Raw genomic sequence first — 19,623 nt, 5'->3', positions numbered from 1 at the left:
GGAATCCTGTCCCCCTGTACTGTCCACCTCACCCCTCCAACCATCCAGCCCAGTATCCCTTCCCCATGTATCACCCCCCTCACCCCTCCAACCCAACCGGCTCCCCACCCTTCCCCTTGGCTCTATGTGAGCCAACTCTCAGCTTGAAAGCCGTTCTACCCGTCCTCCGTCCCAACTCCCGCCCAGTCATTCTCCAGCCTTCTTGTCAACTTTTGAAGTTTTTTATTTTTTTGGTTTTTGTTGTTCAAATTTCCCTTTTACAGTAAAACTATCGAGGTGACGGCCATACCCCGCCACCTCCCCCATGGCAATATCAACTTCCTGTTCTCTGGAAGGAACGATTAGAAAAATCAGGAAGGAGCTGGGAGCTACAGCACCAGAGAGATGACTGGACCTCTGGTCGACAAAGTAACCATCCTGGCTGGTGATTGAGGTGGCCGACGTGGTGCCCAAGGGGCAGCTCTGATCTAATGAGACTGAGCCGGGAGCAAAAGAGGGCAACACCCAATCTGTGCACTACGGGGCAGACAGAGGTACACGCTGGTCGCTATGGAAACAGTGACAGGGGCTAAGTACCACCGTCCCCTAGACCAGTCAGTAGGCCACCATTTTGGTCACTAAGAAGGGAGCTGTGTCGAGTCTGAAGGGACGAGGAAGTGGACGATGTGATGAACAAGACAGCCCTCTGGGTTACTGGGGACAACACGCGGGTTCTTGGGATAGTCCTGTTGATTAACAGAGATTATACTGGGGTGGGGAGAGGGAAGAAGAAGACAAACGGGGCCTGCTACACCTGGTGGCAGTCACCTTAGCCGTCCTAAAAATAGCACAGGGAGTGGGGAAGGGAGGTCCCGGGAAGTGCCCCTGGGGACTGGGAGAATCCTCCTCAGTCCACCCTGTCTTCTAACGGTCAGTTCCGGCTTCCTCCTGAAACAGGAAGTACTTCCGGCCCCCCCCAACACACACACTGCTCCACAGAGTAAGAACCATCTGCCGCCCCCACCCCCGCCCCCCAAGACTAAGCCACTTGGAGTTCCAGCCAGACCACTTCCTATTTCAGAAGCGCTACTTCCTGTCCTGGATGAAGGCACTTCCAGTTCCTGCTGCACCGCTCCTGCCCCTTGACCAGGCCACTTCTGTCCAGGCCTCCCCCGGGCACTTCTTGTCTGCAGCAAGTCACTTCCCGTCCCAAGCGGGCCCGTTCGGCATCAGACCAAATCCACACGTGTGCCCCGACCGGGTCGCATCTTGCTCGTGGCCACTGACAAAACAGGACACTTCTTCCACGGCAGCTGTCACAACCCAACCACCCCAGATGGGCTGGAGTAAGAATGTATAGGCCTGCGGCAGGGCAGAGAAGGAGGCCCCGCTGCCAGTGCCCGGAGCTGGGGTGGAGGGCCCGAGCCTGCCCCATAAGGCCCCCACTTTTGGCAGACTGAGGGGAGCGGCTGGTGAGAGAGGTCAGAAGAGGGAGCTCAGGGGGGAATGCTTGTGTCCCCCCACCCGGGAGATGGGAGAGGCCGAGGAGAGGAAGCCGAAAAGGTAAAAGGAGACGCAGGGAGGAGGGTGCTAGGAAAGAGGAACAGACCTAGAGACAGGAGAGAAAGAGAGAGAGAGAATACGAGAGAGAGAGAAGAGAAAAACAGTGAGAGGCAGAAAGGAAGAGGTGCCAACCAAAAGACAGACTGTCCCCGCCCCTAGTCCTGGGGGGGGGGGCATAAGGACGGGTCACGGTCAGAAGAGGAGGCTGAGTCTCTGCGGGGGCCACGCGCGGCCAACCGAGGGCAGGAGTCTTAAGGAATCCTAAACATGGGGAAGGGGTCCACAACAGCAGGGGCACAGGAGCTGGTGGGGCGAGGGGGCCAAGGGGATGCTAGAGGTGTCCCTCCAACCATGACTTAAACTGGAGGAACACCCCCAAGAAGGGCTGGATCCGGGAGAGCCAGGTAGGAGAAGCCCTCATACCTTGTAGTAGATGTTGGGAGGGCTCTGGGGGGGCCCATCCTGCACGATGTACACAGGATGCCCATAGTCACCACTCACCTTCTCATAGTGGGGACAGAATGGGGGGTCTGCAGCCCCACCACCCCGTAGAGCTATCCCTAGCTCCCCAGGCTCAGCCTCCCGAGGCCCCATCCCACTTCCACCTCCCAGGCCCAGAGACCCTCCCCTCCCGAAGGAGCCAGGACCAGGGTGGCGACTCTCCGAAGGCTTGGCCCGCCGTCTCCGCCAGCACATGGCACCCCCAGCCCCTGCCACGCCCAGCAAGAGCAGCGCCAGCCCCCCCGCTGCCCCGGCCACCGCGGGCATGCTGGGAGGGGGCAGGGGGCCTTCAGCACCCCGGGAGGTTGCATTGCTGGTGGGGTCACCTGGCAGGGAAGGGGTGAAGGAGGAAAGAGGGGGAGGGGCTGAAGGAGCCACCTGGGCATCTGGACACCCAGCCTTGGGGGTCCCCATGGGCTTCCCCAGCAGGGCCCAAGCCCCCTGGGGACCCCACCTTCCCTTCCCCCCCAAATCCCACTCAGAATCCAGGTGTGTCCAGCCCTTCAGCTCGGTGCCAAATAGTCTTCCCTACTTCTCTGACAGCTCTGATTGAATTGGCTAATTAGTTCTAATTGAGTCTTTTCCTCATTTGGTTTCCACTCTCCTCCCACCCTCCCAACCTCTCTTCTCTTTCCTGTATCATCCCCCCCAAAACTGAAGGCGGAGGGAGAGGGTGAAGGCTGGGCAGCTGGGGTCCGAGAACAGAGGAGGCAGGGGGAAGGCAGGAGGCTGGACCCCTGGCTCCTACCTGGCATGTTCTCTTTCCCAGGCTCCAGGCTGTGGGCTGCGCCCCGGTCTCTCTCCATGGGGATTTCAGACACAGGCTTTCTGGGGGCGGCCCCTCCTCGGGGACCTGGAGATGGGGAAGACCCAAGAGAGAGGGGCTGAGACAGCAGCCCCCTGACCAATACGGGACTACCCGAACCTCCCTCAGCTCCTGGGAGGTGTGCCCCAGCCCCCACTCACTTTGTCCCACTCGGAGAAGCACCTTCATGCCTCTAGTGAGGCACACGCCTCCCTTCAAACTCTCCAGGCCTTCCCGGGTCCCATCCGACGTGGCTGGGAGAGAAGAGCCAGAGGGAGAGGCTGGCAGTCCAGAGCCGAGCCCCTACTCCGTCCCCGTTCCCGGGCCCTGACACCTCCCCGGGGAGGGGGGCGGTGGTGGGAATCAGGGGTCTCTCTGGGCTCCTCCTCTGCCCTCAGTCTCGGGGGCACCTCCCCCTGGACCCTGCCCTCTGCCCGGCAGTACCAATTATGTAGTAATCGTGGTGCGAGCGGAACTCATGACCCCAGAGGTTAGGGCTATACTCCTGGAACTTGATGGTGAAGCGGAGATCCAGGTCCGGCCGGTCACAAGTGAGGAGCAGGTTTGGGGCAGGGGGTGCTTCACAGCGCCGGCCCTGGGCACCCCCGACCAAGTACAGCTTGTAGAACTCGTAATTGGGAGAGGAGTGGGGGCCGGGAGGCCGGGCCCGGGGGCAGAGCAGGTCGAGCCGGTCCCCGATCTGCGGGTACAGCACGTAGCCACCCTCCGCCTGGAACCTGTCAAGAGGAGGGCGAGGTGGACGAGGAGAGGTGTCAGCGGTCTGGCCCCCCAGAGCTTCGCCTCCCTCGCCGCACAGCCCTGCAGGCCAGCCTTCGACAGGGCAGGCCCTGAGGACTCAGCAGCAGCAGGAAGCCAGGCTCAGAGGTCTCCAGCCCCTTGGTGTGCCCAAATGCACTCTCCAGCCCGCCCTCGCCACACACACACACTGCCATCTCTCGCTCCATCACTAGCCCCGTTGCCATGGCAACGGGATGCCAGTTACCAAGGAGCTGGCCTCTCTGGAACCACACAGCCCACCCATCCCAGGTGATTTCACTATTCCACGGCAGTCAACCATGGGGGCAGAGCCTCCCCTTCCCCCAGGCCACCAGTGAATTTGAGGGATCTCAGGGCAAAGGAGGGGTGGGGGTTGGAGGGGGGGTGCCGAGTGTGGAGGGTAATCCGGACCAGTGTCCCAAGTTAGCCAGGCAATGTGACAGGAGTTAAATGCCTGGTCTGGCAATGGCCCTCAATGAGGCCAATGGGAAGCAGGGTCTGGGGGTCAGCTGCCCCAGACATCTCCCTGCTCAGTACCCCTCCTGCCCTGGGGCTCAGACTTCCTAGGGAAAGGGCCCTATTGCTCTGGAACTGACTTTCCTAACCACAGCCTCCACAAGCCCACGCCTCCCTCTGCCCTTGACTGCAGCCCCTCCCTGTGCATGAATGGGGATGGGGTCCCAGAGCTGGGTCCCCGGGGGGGAGGGGAGACGGCTGCTCAGGATCTTCCCAGACTCCCAAATGACCCACTCCCTCCCACCCCACATCCCAAAGAGCCCCCAGCACCCTACCTCCCTCTGCTCAACCCTATAATAAGCCTAACTTAGATCCTCAGGCTGCACCTGATACTCAAACCGCAGCTGGGAGTTGGTGGGTAGCAGACTGAGAAAAGATATTTGAGATTATACCCAAAGAGACATAGTAGGGAGGGAAGCTGGGAAGTCAAGAGAAGACAAACAATAATCCTAGTTCTCCTTTAACGAGCATGTAATATGTTCAAACACCTTACCTCTCTAATCCTCATGAAAGGTGTGAGGACTGAGGATACAAACTCAGAAAGGTTAAGTGACGTGCCCAAGGCCACACAGCTGAAAGCAGCGGAGCTAGGACTAAGATCTTGGATGTTGTGGGCTCCAAAGCCCACCCCCTACCCCTTCCCGTGGCCTCACACAGCCTCTCCCAGGGAAGTGGGAAGTTTGCAAAACACAGAACTCTTTTGCTAGCGGGGAGAGGGCTCTGCATGGAGGCCCAGGGACCTGGATGACCTCCCAAGGGTTCCGTCCTACCCAGTGTGACTTGAAGTTTCATGTGAGCCCTGGCCTTTTTTCAGAGCAAAGCAAGCATGCCAGGGAGGGAACAGAGGGTCTGATGGAAGAGTTTGCAGCAAAGATGGGGGAGGGGGCAAGGGAGTCCTCGGGACTCTAGATGCAAGAGAGAAAGGGGCTCCAGGTTTCTTCCAAAAAAAAAAAAAAAAGTCTCCACGCCAGGAAGGCAGGAGTATCTTCTGCTTGGGAACTCCATCGGCCAAGGGCTCACTGACCCTCTGGCTGTGGGCAAGAATTAGGGGACAGACGGTGTGGAGAGTCCAGAAGCCTTGGGTGAGATGTCCCCAGAGCCCCCACGCGGAGCCCCCTTCCCTCCCCTCGTCTACACAAAGTCCCTTCTGGGGAGGGAGACACCCTGCCCTTCCCCTCTGCGCTCAGCGGCACCTACTCAGCGGCTCTCCCGAGAGCTGACATTAACCAGGCTCCCTCCAAGCCCAGCCCCCGACAGGACACAGGTCCCTCACAAACCCAAATAACCACTCCACCACCCTCCCGGCGGCTACCCAGGAACTTTCTCGGATCCTTGCCCCTGTGGGGTCCTTCCAACTCCCGACACATGGTTGTCGCCACCCACATCCAGCTCTGTCTGTCTGCGACCCAGGAGTCTGGCTCCCAAGATCACCTCTGTGTTGTTACCCGTCAGCTCGCATCAGAGCACTAGCACCCCTCCCTCCGGCCTCCTCCCAGCTCCGAGAACCAGCCCCCCCAAATCCCCAAAGCGCCCCTACTGCCTGCCCGAAGGGTGTGGGGTCTCCCCAGCCGGGGCCACTCACCTCTTATTCGCCGAATTCCAGTAGACAGGCTCCAGGCTGAGCCCAGACACCAGCCCCAAAACGCCGAGCAGCAGCAGGGCCCCGACTCGCACGCCCCCCGGCCCAGAACGGGGGGCCCCCATGACCCCGCCAAGGCCTGGGGGGGCGGGGCACCAACTCCCCCAAAGTCGCTCGCCCCCTGCGGTGACTGCCTCGGCGGCCCGGGCTGCTCGGCCCCGACCACCCCAGCGGCGGCCGCCCCCCGCTCCCACGCGGACCCGCTTCCTGCTCTGCCCGCGCCCCTGCCGCGGAGCGCTCAGCCCGCTAGAGCCCTTCCAGGGGCCGCCTGCGGGCGCCCTACGCCCCCGGCCCGCGCTCGGGCACCCGGGGATCGCAGGGCCGGCCTAAGTGGGGGACTGGGGCAGCCGGGGGCCGGGCGGGGGCGGCATGGGGCGCCGGCCGAGGGAGCGAGGGAGGGGCGCGAGCCGGAGCCCCAGCCTCGCCGGGATTGAGGGCAGCGGGCTCGGGGAGGAAACCAGTGCCGAGCCCGGGAGGGGGGAGTTAAAGGAGTGGCGGGGAGGGGGAGAGGATGGCGGAGGGAAAAGCCGGAGCTGGAGCCGGCGTCGGAACGGGCGGCGGAGCCCGCAGCCCACGCCCCCCGCACCTCCCTCACCTCGCGCCCCTCCCGCGCGCCCCGCCACCGCCCCCCGCGCCCCCTTTGTCCCCGCCCCACCCCACCCACCCCGCCGCCGCCCCGGCGCGTCTGCCCTCCGGCCCGCGGGCCGCCCGAGCGGCTGGAACCTTCCGCGCCCAAATCCAGAAAGGCGCTCGCCCTCGCCGCCCGGAGGAGCCCAGCCCCTCTCTCGCTCCCGCAGCCTCCTCCCCCCGCCCCCCCACCCCGGCCCGAAACGCCGCCGCGGCTCCCGGCAGGTCTGGAGAGAATAGTAATAACCTTGAAGGCTCCGCACTTTACAAAGTGGGCTGAGTTGGTCGTCACGACTACCTGTGTGAAGTGGGAGGGGCAGAGCCACCGGGCCCCCATTGTGGGGATGAAGAAACTGAGGCTCGGGCCTGGGGGGGGGGGGGCGGGGTGCCGAGACGGGCCCAAGGTCACACGGGGAGCGGGCGGCACAGGCGGACGCCCGGCCCGGGTCGCCGCACTCCTCCTCCTCCTGGGCCCTCTCCCCGTTACCTGGGGCTGGGTGCGAGGTAAGAGTTCGGGGGGTAAACCGGGGCCCTCGCTGCCTGGCGGCGGGGAGAACCGGGGCCGGGGGAGAGGAAAGGGAGTACCTACAGCCCCAAACCCACATCAGCCGGAAGGGCTGTTTCCAATTATCCTGGGGGAAGGGAGGAGGATTTGCCTTTTCGGGTGTAAGAACCCTCGCTTTCAGCACCTCTGGGCAGAGGTGACATTCCTCGCCCCGCTCAGCCGTCGCAGGCCTCCAGGCCCCTGGCTCTGCAGAATGGCGAGGTCCCACGTCAGATCTCCTGCCCGAGGGCTCTTAGGAGCCCCCTTCTCGGTGTTTGGCGAGGTTGGGGGTGGGGAGGAGCCCCTGCTTGCAACCACACAGCCGCCCCCCACCCCCAAAGCGAGCAGATAAACGGAGACACAGGCCCGGTGACAGCTGCCGCCTGAGCCGCTCCCGCCCCGGTCCCGCACCTAGAACGGGACGTCAGTACTTCTCGGCACCTCTGCCCTCTCGTGTGTGTCCTTGACTCGGGCTACTCAGTCCCTGCCTCCTGGGGGAGCCCAGGGGAGGCGGGCGGGGGGCCCTGCGGCTCCCCTCCCCCCCGGGCAGAGTAACGGTCCCTCTGCTGCCGGGTGGTGGTAACCAGCGTGCCGCGCGAGTGAGCGGGCGTCCTGTCTGTCACTGTCTGCACGGTCTCACGCAGTCACACCCAGCAGTCTGACACACGGCGCCTGCCACCGCTGCTCAGCCGCGCTCACCCTGACCCTGCCGCCCCCACCTTGGGAGTGAGATTTCAAACAGGTTCCCCCTTCAGTTTACCGAGTTGCCTAGCAACCCGCCAGTCAAAGGCATGGAGCCCCACCCCCACTCCCTTGACTTCACACCGAGCTCCGCAGCCCCATTGGCTCGCGCCTAGTCCCACCTCTCACCCTGGTTTGGGGAACAATATGCCAAGCCCTACCGCTGCTGGACAAGGGAGCCCGCGGGTACCCCTCCCGGCCCCATCTCCATCATGCGCCTCCCAAAAACAGACACAAAGCCTCCGGTACCACACAGAACCTTTTTATACAAACTCGCCCCCGCCTTCCTCAGTCTCCCCCGGCCCCTTCTTGCCCTGGCGAGCATCAGCCGCCCTGGCGTCGGGGCCCCCCCCACACCACCAGAGCTGAAGCTGACATTCAAGGTGGACGTGGCGCATGGAAAGCAGGGGAAGGTCTGCGCCCTGCTCCCCGTCGTCCTCACTGTCCGCGGGCTCCGGAAACACGCGCTGACCCGAGGCAGTAGCCAGCAAAGGCAGACTAGGGTGCAGGCTGCGGGGAGAGGGGCGCGCAGGGCGCGTCAGCACCTCAGCGCCCCCCGCCCCCCAGCCTGAGCCCCCAGAGCCGGGCGGCACGGGATCACCTCACTCCATTGGTGCAGTCCTTCTGGGGCAGAAAACTCAGCACGGGCTCCGGCTTCCCCTCCTGTCCAGCCCCGCTGGAGTCCCACACAGACACAGCCCCGTTAGTGCTGCCACTCACTAAGAACTGCCCAGTCCTGGGGGAGAGAGACGCCCGGTGACACGGAGTCCTCACCCCCGGGGCTGGGACCTACAGCTGGGCTCCGGCAGCCCTGGGGCATTGGTACCCTGGGCCGGAAGGACCCGGTCACTCACGGATCCAGATCGAAGTAGATGCGCTGGTTGGTGGTCACCTCTCGACTCAGGGACCACAGTGGGTGACCAGGCTGCCGGAGGTCCCAGCACAGCAGCTCGGCATCCTGGAGACACAGAGCAGGGGGGGCCTGGAGTCCATCCCTCCCCTGCCCACCCCCTCCACCCCCCAAGACATCCCTGCTTCCCTCAAGGTTTACAGACGCTCCCTTAGCTTGGGTTAATTTTTTCCCACGTCTGTCCCCCAACACAGCACGGACTACGTCCCCATTCCTGCCTTCTGTGCACCCTCTTTGGAATCTCGGGACGTGACCCCTACCTTGCGGGCTCCTGAGAAGAAGCGGTTGCCATCGGGGTGGAAGCAGAGGTGAGTGACACCTCCTTGGTGTCCTCCCAGCAAGGCAAGAGGGGAGCCACCATCACAGGCATAGAGACCCAGGGACCGGCCGTAGGAGCCACAGGCGTAGAGGGGCTGGGCTGGGCTGAAGGCTATGCAAGATATGATACCACTCTGGCCCTGCTTTTTGGCTAGACAGGGAAGGAACAAAGTTGGGCAGAGGGCAAGGACACCTGACAGTAGCGGGCTAATCAGAGCTGCATCTCTGTCTCCTGTCCCATGAGCCGGGAATGAACGCCTCCCCTGCCCCGTTTGTCACAGCAGGATAAAGACCTCTGAGGCCCCCCAGATCCTTCCATCCCCACAAAGGACCGAAGTGCTCAAGACTTATTTCTTCCTTCTCAAACCTGTGTCATCTTGGAGGGATGGAAAGCTGAAGGCTTACAGGAAAATGAAACAGCTTCACCGCCAATTTCCTAGAGATACCAAGATTTTGGAGAGCAAAAGGGACACCGCCGACAGGGCCTGCGCTCAGGAGTGAAGCAGCTCCTTACCATGCAGCTTGACCCTGGGACAGGTTCACCCCCTCCCTAAATCTGTTTTCTCCTCTGCCCACTGAGTACAACCTGCCTCCCTGAGCTGTCCTGAAGATGATGGGCCACGCCCGGTCCCCTGGCTCGCACAAGGCCCCTCTGCACAGGGCGGTGCCCTTTTCCTTCCTCCTCCCCTGGGGGGCACAGATGCTTACCAAACGTGGCTCGGACCTCACAGTCACGGCCAGGTCGGGCCGTGGAAAAGATGCGCACGGTCCTGTTGAAGCCACAGAAGAGCTGGGAGCCATCCGGGGAGAAACAGAGCGAGTGGGCTGCCGTCAACTCGTCCTAAGGGAAGGAAAACACTGCAAACAGGCCCAGCAAAGCCTCAGCGGTCCCCAAGGAGGGAGAGCGGGGCCAGGATGAGCCCTGGGCCTGGACGGGGAGGCCCCTACCAGGTGGTTGTAGGCCCGAAAGGAAGCCCGGAGCTCTCCGGTGAATGCATCCCAGATGTGAATGGGGTTCTCCCGGCTGCTGCTGGCCACGCTGAGAGAGACACGGACACTGAGGTCCCGGTGCTGTCAAAGGAAGGGGAGGAAGCCAACTGACCGGCCCTCTCTGCTTGCATCTGAAGGGTACACCAAGCTGTCCTCCCACAGAAATCCCTGGCACCCCTAGCTCCCTCTCAGTTGAGGGTCCCCTTGAAACAGAGGTGGGGGCCGGGATGGGAAGGGAAGGCGGGGGCAGGCAAAGGACATCACTTACTAGGAGGTGTCTGGCTCGGTTGAAGACATCAGAGAATACCAACAATAATCATAGATGGTGTCACCTTCCACCATGCGAAGGACAGGGGCCTGGACAGAGACGCAGGGATGCCTGGGTCACTGGCAGGAGAAGGAGGCCGTCATGCCTCCAGCAGTACCGTGATGGGGGGCGGGGGGGGGCTGTCCGTCGGCACTTAACCAGGCAGAAGGCAGACGGGGTTAATATGAAGAACAGAATCCTGATCTCAATGTTCCAGGGTCAGCTCAGACTCTGACGTCAGATTTGGGCCGCCAAAGCCATACAGGTTTATCCTTTTGCTTTTTAAACGCTTAGGAAGAAGCAAAGAACATATCCCAACAAAGAAACCAAGAACCAACCATTGATACAAATACTTACTGAGCACCTACTAGATGCCATTTGATCCTTTAAAAAAATTATTAAACGGTTCAAACATGCACAGAAGGTTTTTTTGGTTTTTGGTGGGCAGCAAAACCAAGTTTATGGAGCGATGGTACAAAGCTCCCGAAGAGAGAGGGGACCTGAGAGGGCTGCCCAGCAAAGAAGTATTTTTAGAAACTCCTGTGACTTCTCCAACCAGCTTAAAAAATAAAATATAAAACAGTTAAAACTTCTTCCCAAGAAAACCTTCCCTCAGAGGTAAACACTATCTTGAATTCATCATTCTCATCCATCTCTTTAGAAATACATTCTTTTTTTTTTTTTTTTTAAGATTTTATTTATTTATTTGACAGAGAGAGACACAGCGAGAGAGGGAACACAAGCAGGGGGAGTGGGAGAGGGAGAAGCAGGCTTCCCACGGAGCAGGGAGCCCGATGTGGGGGCGCCTGGGTGGCTCCGTCAGTTAAGTATCCAACTCTTGATTTGGACTCAGGTCATGATCCCAGGGTCCTGGGATCAAGTCCCGCATCGGGCTCCCTGCTCGGCGGGAAGCCTGCTTCTCCCTCTCCCACTCCCCCTGCTTGTGTTCCCGCTCTCGTTGTCTCTCTCTGTCAAATACATAAAAAATCTTAAAAAAAAGAAGAAACCACCACCCAAACGCAAAGTACACCATTGTCCTGCATGCCTTTCCGTTTAGTACCAATGGTGCAGACGGTCCACCTCTCTGTGACGGGGGCCGTGACCACGATGACGCACCAAGCTCTACAGCTCAAGCACCTTCGCCGCTGGGCAGCCCCGCTCACTGTCCTTCTCTGCGACAGCCGCGGCGTTTCTCCGCATTCCGGCGGCTGTGCTTTCAACATTCGGGAGCAGGGGTGCGAGGGCAGCTCTACGGCTGCTCGTCGCCCGCCCCGCAAGAGGGAGCCACGCTCGGGCCCGAGTGCCCCCGCCATCCACTCTCCCACCGGCAGCCTGTGAGTGTCTGGTGCTCGGCGTCCTCTTGTATGCCAGACCCTCGACTTCTTCCCAGGTGGCGGCTGTGAGAGAGAACCCCACCGTGGTACAAACCGGCACCGCCCTGGCGACCTGTGCTCAAGGTCACACAAGAACACCTTTTCGTAACTTCTGCTCCTCTTTCTACCGGGTTGTTGTCTTGTCCTTACTGATGTGAAGGGACTCTTTTGAGACATCTGGGTGACCGTCCTTTGTCAGCTGTTCCCTGGCCTTCGGCGTGACGTCATGCCCCAGGACTTGCGTCTCCACTCTGAACCCACTTATCAGACCGCCCGGCACGCAGCTCCAGGCGCACAGCCCACAGCCACCTCAAACTCAGCTGGTCTGTGACGGACCCAGCTCCCGCCTCCTTCAAACCTCCTGCTCCCCCCGGGCTCCACACCCAAATGTCTAAGCGTCCAATCCGAGCACCAGCCCGGACCACTACGGCTCTTCGCTCCCTTTCCACTCCTGACCAAAGAGCAGCTGGCGACACGAACCTCGCCAGGCCCGCCTCCAGGCGCTCCTGAACGCGTGCACTCCCTTCCAGTCCCGTGCCAAGCCGCCGCCCTCCTGCTAACATCACTGCAATTCTGCAAGTTCTCCAGGCCTCCCTGCACCGTCACGCTCCAAGCTGCCCATCCGTTCTCCACGCTGCAGCCACGGCAGGCCCCAGAGACCTTGCTAAGTTGGCATTCTGTCCAGCATCATGCTCCCGCTTAAAACGTTTAATGAGTCCACGTAACCCTCAGTACAAACCCCAATCTCCTTACCAGGTGGCTACCCCCTACTCACCTCTCATGGCTCATCCCTCCGGACTCACTCCTTTAAAATCTCTATATCCCACCATTTTGACTCCCAGTCCCCAGAAGGTGCCAACTCACCACACCCTCGATCTGCAGGCTTTCACTAGCATCCAGGTCTGGAATATTCTCCCTTCACCTCCCTCAACAACTCCTTCTGGTTGAATCCTAATCACTCTTCTGGTCTCTTAGATGCTTCTTCCACTGGGAGGCCTTCCCTAACCCCTCAGCAGAGCAAGCTGCCCCGCTCCAGGTTCCTACAGCCCTCCGTGCTCCTCACTCCACACCACGCCCATCAGAGGAGGCAAGAATCCTATCTGTCTGGTTCACCACTGTTTCCCCAACACCTAGTATATTATCAGCAGTCAATGACAAATGTCTTAATGAGCAAACAAAGACAGGAGACTGTTCCAGTAACATAAGGACCCCAATAATAAGACCTGAATTAAAGCAGGGGCAGCAGAGTGGGAAGAAGCAAATGGATCCGAAAGATTAGGGGGACTCGATGGAATCTGGCAATTAATTGGATGTGGGGGTCAGGGAAAAGGAAGATTAAAGGATGAGACCCGGGCTTCTGGTTTGGATACCCAAGGTCACCAAGATGGTGGAAAGACTTGGGGTGCACAGGAGAGCCATGAGGTGTTAATGTCCTTGGTGGATAAAGGAGACTCACAGAGCATAAGCCTCAAAGGAAAAGTTTTTACAAAGAGAGAGTGCAATTGTCTGAATATACCATCTAGGAACAAGGACAGTCCCCGCACCGAACCTGAGATACGCAGGGCACAGAGGATGTGCGGTCTCCCCTGGCTGGGCTAGAGGGAGTGAAGGCCTCGAGCAAAAGCTCCAGGGTAGGAAAAGAACTCAGGGGCGAGGTTGGGGAGTTAGGAATGGGAGTTTCAGAAAGCTCTGTGAAAAGTCAGAGAGGAATTAGGAAACTATGTTGGGAAGAAGAAACGGGTATATGGAAATACTCAAAATCGGCCTTCCCCGATTTCCCCACCTACACTAACTGTGTCCATTTCCAAATACTGAGCTTGCAGACACAGAAAGTGAAATTCTCTAATGAACGAAGCTGTGATGGATCTGGTACACTCACACTGCTAACAGCAGATCAAAAGCAAAAAGCACGAGAGCCTTGAAGACAAGTCGGCTACCGGTATCATGAGACATGAAACAACTACGGGGTACTCCTGACCCGGAGTATCCCTTACTCATAAAATGTCTCTTACGGAAAGACTCTCCATCAAAACACATGAAGATGGTCACTGAATAATTTATGATACAACAATCCTGGAAACCCAGACGTGTGAAACGGGACTAGGTACGGGGACTGACTGATCAGAGGCACCCAGCGTAGCATCGGACACCAGGACACACGACTATGGAGACCAAAGCACCACGGAAACCACTCAGGATACGACTGTTAAGAAATAAAAAAGCAGGGGCGCCGGGGTGGCTCAGTTGGTTAAGCGACTGCCTTCGGCTCAGGTCATGATCCTGGAGTCCCTGGATAGAGTCCCTGGATCGAGTCCCGCATCGGGCTCCCTGCTGGGCGGGGAGTCTGCTTCTCCCTCTGACCCTCCCCACTCTCATGTGCTCTCTCTCATATAAATAAATAAAATCTTTAAAAAAAAAAAAAAAGAAATAAAAAAGCAGTCTACAAAACCATCTGCTATAGGATCATAACCACATAAAAAGCTTCCACGCAGTACAGAGCTTGGAAAGAATGGACAAAAACGTAAAGGGCTGACTTTTGTAGAGTGGTGGCTAATGATGGTTTTTCCCTTAATAATCCTGTTTCTCATAAACGAGCTGGTGCAATCCATTCCCAACCTGCCATGGTTCCAGAGGCTCTTCTCACTAGCCCCGCTCCTGGGCTCCTGCAGGAGAGCCCCGGCATGCTCGCCCGGCCCTGAGACACCCCCGGTTCCTGCTGCAAGAACCAGGGGCGAGCGCAAGGAGGCAGACCGCCTCCCTGCCTCACTCCCCACAGATTCTCCTGTGGTTCTCGGTGACGTTCACTCCCACAGCACCCTGAGAGCTCGCTCCTCTCTGTGCCCAGCATATTCTTCCCCAAGATGTCAGCCAGTTCACTCCCTTCCTCCCTTCAGGTCTCTGCTCGAATGTCACCTTAATAGCGAGGTCTTCCTTGACCATCCTTTTTAAAATTGCAGTCCATTGCCCCAATCCTCTTCCTTGCTTTATTTTTCTTCATGGCACTTGTCAGGTATACCTTTTACTTGGTTATTTCTTTATTTTCTATTCCCTGCACTGGATTATAAGCTATCGCGCAAAGAGGACAGGGGGACTTGTGTCTGTTTCTGTTCCCGACTAAGCCCCAGCACCTAAAATAGGGCCTGGCCCATAGAATGAGCTCAACAAAAACGCGTTCACCAAATGAATCAATGAAAGAACGAGTGGGTCCCTCCGACACTCTGGTCTCTCCCAGTGCTTGCCTTCTGGAGCACCCACAGCCACGGCCTTCCCTTGACCCTGGCCGCCCCTCCCACAGTCGAGTCCCAGGCCCTGTCATACCACAATCTCCAACTACCGTCTCCGACCTATCCAGCTGACTTGCTCTATTTCTACCACCACAATTATTCTGCTTCATCAAAAACGCATTTACAGTCCATTTCCTTACCTGCTTTACATTCCAGTCAACCAACTACACACACCCTCTGCAGATGCTCTAAGGACACCCTTGTTTTTCACTGCCGGCAAATCCCAGCCCATGATCCTCCTATTCCATGCTTGACTCAACTAATACCAACGACTAGCGTTTACTGAATACAAAACAGGCACCGATTCGTACACGTTACATTAATTTTTTTAAATTCTCACAACTAGCCTATGAGCTGGGCGCCACGATGCTCATCCTCGCTGTACAAACAGAGAAAATACAGCCCGTTCACTTGCTGGGGAGAGAGCGATGCACAATGAAGTCACCAGACCTCACTTTAAATGGGTGACAACAGGGGCGCCTGGGTGGCTCAGTCGGTTAAGCGGCTGCCTTCGGTTCAGGTCATGATCCCGGGGTCCTGGGATCGAGTCCCACATCAGGCTCCCCCTGCTCTGCCGGGGAGCCTGCTTCTCCCTCTCCCTCCTTTTCTGCCTACTTGTGTTCTCTCTCTATCTCTCTGTCAAATAAATAAATAAAACCTTTAAAAAAAATAAATGGGTGGCAACAAATTTCCAGTGGGCCCTGAGCACAGAACAGCAACGCTACCACGTTCCTTGCTGCCTCTGATTTCCAACTCCCCAGGACCAATCATTCACACCTTATGCGCTCTCCCCACAGACCCTCTTCCTTCAACTGATAACCTCCCTTCATGCTTCACTGAAAAGTCAGGTGAGGAGATGTGGAAATCCTCCAACCACTGAGCAGCTGCCTCACTTCCTACTGCAAGAGAGGACTCTGCACCTAACAAAGTCCTCTGCTGTGCTCCGGATCCTGTCCCCGGTCAGCCGCTCAGGGACCTGCTACCCCCTCTCTCCTCCAGCATCAGTTCCTCCCTGTCTCTTGGGTTATTTCTGACCCTGCAGAAGCACCCCATTAACCCTTCTTTGGCCCCATATTCCCTCTGGTCACCATCCCATTTCTCAACTCCCATCCACAAGAAAACTTTCCAGAGAATTGTCTCCAACTCCTCTTCCCCCCGCCCTACTTGGCTTCTGCCTCCATCACTCCTTGGAAAGTGCTCTTGCCAAGGTCACTAATGTCTTCTTGGGTCATTCTCTAAATTTGTCTCACCCTCAACAGCATTAGACCTGACTCTGCCCCTGCTTTTGTCATCCCTCTTGCCCTCCACTCAATCTGCTGGAGCGCTCGGGGCTCTGTTAGAGCCTTCTTTTTATTTTAAAGATTTTATTTATTTATTTGACAGAGAGAGACAAAGCAAGAGAGGGAGCACAAGCAGGGGGAGTGGGAGAGGGAGAAGCAGGCTTCCCGCTGAGCAGGGAGCCCGATGCGGGGCTCGATCCCAGGACCCTGGGATCATGACCTGAGCTGAAGGCAGATGCTTAACAACTGAGCCACCCAGGCGCCCTAGAGCCTTCTCCTTCTCCAGCTACACTCAAGACTGAATCCGTTCACAAGATACCAGGTACCATCTACATGCTTCTCCGCTTCCCAAAGTACACCCCCAGTCCCAATTTCTCCCTTAGCTTCACATTTCACAGATCTAAACACTCTTGACTTGTCCCAATACCTCTTCATATCTGTTTCCTCCTGAGTTAAATCGTACCACCACCTACCTGGCTGTAAACACCTGGACCCTTGATTGTTTCCTTCCCTGCACCTTCACATCCAATTGACCTCCACGTCCTACAAAATACACTTTGAATCAGCCACACCTCTCCATTTCTCCTGCTGCCACTCCAGCCCGAGCCACCACCGTTTCTCACCAGGACCATGATAGGTGCATCCCAATGAATCCCCCTGATTTCACTCTTGTTCACCACAATCCATTCTCTAAAAACTTCAGCCATCATTTCGCTCTTCTGTTTTAAAACTCTCCTCTGGTTTCTCAAACTCCAAATGGCCTACCCACCAGATCTGACATGGGTCACGGGTCATGGGATCCATCCTCACACTTTCCCCCTCACTGGCCTCAGTCCAGGCACGCTGGCCTTCCTTCTGTTCCCTGAAAACACAAAGCTCCTGCCCCACTCTGGGGCTCTGTAATGTCACTGCCTCTTCCTGGGATGCTCTTTCTACAGCCCCTCACATGATTGATCCCATCATCCTTCACGTCTCAGCTCAAATGTCGCCTCTTCAGAGAGCCCCTTCCTTATCTAAAGTGGTCTCCTCAAGGTAGTCCTTCCTCATTCTGTTTCTTTTCTTCACAGCATTTAGCATAATACGTGATGAACTTCGTTATTTATCGCTTTACGTGTGTGTCGTCTAGCTTCCACAAGAGGAAGCAAACCAGCTCTTCACCTGTCTGTTTCAGCACTTTATCCCAGCACCAAACACAGTAACTGATCCTTTGGCGGTCATTCAGTAAACATCTGTAAGTCAATTAAATACTGTCCTGAGAAACGCACTACTCTTTTACAGAAAACAAGTATCCACAACTAAAGGAAGGAAGGACACCTCTCTAAACTTCACATCCTGGCTAGAAAGTGCCACCTGCATACATTCATGAAAAAATGTTCTGTTTGTGAACAGGAAACATGTGGACTCAACTTTCTCCACCTACTTGAAGGACTGAAATGTGCAGCATTGGTGAAGGGTCACAGGTAGTCCCTACCCTTACCATCTCTGCATATTCCAGCTGCTCCCCGTCATTGTACAGCTCCGGGGGTAGGTTATAAATCCGTAGGATATTATCGGCACTATTAGTCAAGATGCAGGAACCATCAGGGGCCCTGTAGGAATGGGAAAGAGAAAGCTGGACAGGGCTCTGTTTTCCAAGTGCGGGGCTAAGACTCAGCCTATGCCTGGGGTAGGTAAGCCCCCACCCTACCCAAGGCCTTGAGGAAAGCAGAAGACACATAATCCTAGATGAAATTTAAGCTCAGTCCAAGAGAACTCTTACTCCTTCTCCCAGATAACCGGGGTTGTTTTATGGTGAAAATCCTGAGCACGGTTATCTCCCGCCCGATTATCCTTACTTACCACTTACAGCCTTTCAAGAAGTTCTCGGGGTGGCTGCTGAACTCCGACCAGGAACCACTGAGAAACCGAGGTAGCTGGGAGAAGCTGTAGTTCCAAGTGCTGGAAGGAAGATGGGGGGCCAACAAACTAGGTCGGCAAAGCAAGGAGGAAGCGGGCCTGCAGAAGTGGGGCTGAGGACCGGCGGATACGCGTGCAGTGCACTTCCACGCATCTCCCACTCCCGATCCCGATCCCCTCGGGCCCCCACGGTCCTGCCATCACCACTTACGCGTATCCCTCGTCCTCCAGGGCTGGGTCCTCAGACACACCTTCCACGGCTTCTCCGGGCCGCGACTCTGGCCCGTTCGCTTCTTCTGCAGGAAGGCTCACGTCTTCACAAAGTGCTGGCTCCTCGCTTCGAGGGCTCAACTCGCTAGGAGCAGCGAAGCCCGCCTCCGGGGCGGTGGAGGCAGAAGCTGAGCCGCCCTCCCCCGGCTCCTGGGAACCAGCCGTGCGATCCGGGGACGAGCGGGGAGGGTCGTCCCCAGCCGGTGGTGGTGGCGGCAACACTTCGGGATCCGTATTTTCTTCCGTCGGGGATGCCTGAGCGGGGGCCTGGTCCGCAGCAAGGCAGTCCGAGGCTAACCCGGGCGCCCCCGGTGCGCTCATGCTGCCGAGGAAGCAGGGACACCGGCCTCGGCCGCAACCCTCGTCCCGCGTGGCCGACACGACCCCAAAGTCCGCTCGGCTCCCGGACGCAGACCTGGAGAACGCGCCGGGGCCTTCCTCCTTCTTCCGGGAGGGGGCGGAAGACCCCCGGGAGGCGAGCCGGACAGGTGGACAAGCCGAGGCTGCAAGCACCGCGCCTCTCCGCCGGGTCGGTCGCTAAGAGCCGCTCGCTCTCGCGGGATTTGGCCCCGCCTTTCCATTGGACCTCCGCATCCCGGATCAGATTTCGCGGGCGACCCACGGGAGGGGCGGGTCACGCAGGCTTACCGTTCCCATCAAGCCGTGGGGCTCCTGGTGGCTGCTGGGTATTGTAGTCCGAGAGTTTCTGCCTCGGCGAGAAGTGCCTGCGCTCCCCCTGCCGTCTCCCTCGGGCACTCTTAAAGCACCTACTCCCTCCGCCACCTGCAGAGGGCGCCACCGCTATATTTGATTTTACAGGTTTTGACCGTCTTTTGCTTCTCATTCCGCCAAATTCCTGACTTCCGTCTCTTTTCATTCATTCAGTGTGTTTATTACCGTGCTCTTCCTTTCTACCCGGTACTGTACTAGGCACTGAGAAATACAACAATGAATAAGACAGTAGACAAGGTCTCTGCCCCCAAGGCTTACGCTGCTGTGTATTTAAGGCAAGGAACAGATCTTTGCAGAAAACGGTCAGGGCTGTGAAGGAAATTAAACAAGACGGTGTGATACAGAGTATCTGAAGGCATTCGTTGCATTCGGATGTTAAGGGAGTCCTTCCTAAAAGCTGACGTTTTAGCTGCTGAGAAGAAACTCTCCAGCTATCTGGGAGAGGAATGACATGTGCAAAGGACCCTGTTCCTTCCACCTTCATGTTTGACACATGGCAGGAGTCTTCTAAAATGGTTTCCACCAACTCTGCCCTCGCAGCTCTGGCTTGTCGAACTTCCCCCACCCCAAC

At 57.8% G+C, this 19,623-nt stretch overlaps 2 protein-coding genes across 4 annotated transcripts; both read right to left on the bottom strand.

The window, feature by feature from the left end:
- Window positions 1–1,932: 1,932 nt before the first annotated feature.
- Window positions 1,933–5,878, bottom strand: EFNB3 (ephrin B3). Its single transcript, XM_021694767.1, has 5 exons — window positions 5,724–5,878; window positions 3,293–3,585; window positions 3,010–3,102; window positions 2,792–2,896; window positions 1,933–2,369 (listed from the first exon to the last, which is right to left on the bottom strand). The coding sequence occupies exons 1-5, from the start codon at window positions 5,843–5,845 to the stop codon at window positions 1,960–1,962; spliced, it is 1,023 nt and encodes a 340-aa protein (XP_021550442.1). The 5' UTR covers window positions 5,846–5,878; the 3' UTR covers window positions 1,933–1,959.
- A 2,070-nt stretch (window positions 5,879–7,948) lies between these two features.
- Window positions 7,949–19,368, bottom strand: WRAP53 (WD repeat containing antisense to TP53). 3 transcript variants are annotated; one of them, XM_021694620.1, is made up of 10 exons: window positions 18,262–19,368; window positions 17,994–18,092; window positions 17,632–17,743; window positions 10,179–10,267; window positions 9,869–9,959; window positions 9,629–9,761; window positions 8,863–9,071; window positions 8,547–8,650; window positions 8,294–8,428; window positions 7,949–8,202 (listed from the first exon to the last, which is right to left on the bottom strand). In XM_021694620.1, the coding sequence occupies exons 1-10, from the start codon at window positions 18,639–18,641 to the stop codon at window positions 7,956–7,958; spliced, it is 1,599 nt and encodes a 532-aa protein (XP_021550295.1). In that variant the 5' UTR covers window positions 18,642–19,368; the 3' UTR covers window positions 7,949–7,955. The 3 variants fall into 3 exon arrangements, with proteins under 3 accessions (XP_021550295.1, XP_021550296.1, XP_021550297.1); XM_021694621.1 differs by having other exon boundaries at window positions 8,863–9,032; XM_021694622.1 differs by having other exon boundaries at window positions 8,183–8,202; window positions 8,299–8,428.
- Window positions 19,369–19,623: the final 255 nt, after the last annotated feature.

Source organism: Neomonachus schauinslandi, chromosome 15 (assembly GCF_002201575.2).
Source record: "Neomonachus schauinslandi chromosome 15, ASM220157v2, whole genome shotgun sequence".
Taxonomy (NCBI): Eukaryota; Metazoa; Chordata; class Mammalia; order Carnivora; family Phocidae; genus Neomonachus; species Neomonachus schauinslandi.
This window is presented reverse-complemented; position numbering and strand designations above follow the sequence as displayed.

Excerpts from the sequence above, each read along its gene's own strand:
- WRAP53 (XM_021694620.1), bottom strand. The coding sequence starts at position 18,641 with ATGAGCGCACCGGGGGCGCCCGGGTTAGCCTCGGACTGCCTTGCTGCG. Across the intron at positions 9,960-10,178 it reads ACCGAGCCAGACACCTCCTA|CGTGGCCAGCAGCAGCCGGG; the intron begins GTAAGTGATGTC and ends TGTCTCTCTCAG. Across the intron at positions 8,203-8,293 it reads GACTGCACCAATGGAGTGAG|CCTGCACCCTAGTCTGCCTT; the intron begins GTGATCCCGTGC and ends CTCTCCCCGCAG.
- EFNB3 (XM_021694767.1), bottom strand. The coding sequence starts at position 5,845 with ATGGGGGCCCCCCGTTCTGGGCCGGGGGGCGTGCGAGTCGGGGCCCTG. Across the intron at positions 3,586-5,723 it reads TGGAATTCGGCGAATAAGAG|GTTCCAGGCGGAGGGTGGCT; the intron begins GTGAGTGGCCCC and ends TCCTCTTGACAG. Across the intron at positions 2,370-2,791 it reads TGGGAAAGAGAACATGCCAG|GTGACCCCACCAGCAATGCA; the intron begins GTAGGAGCCAGG and ends CTTCCCTGCCAG.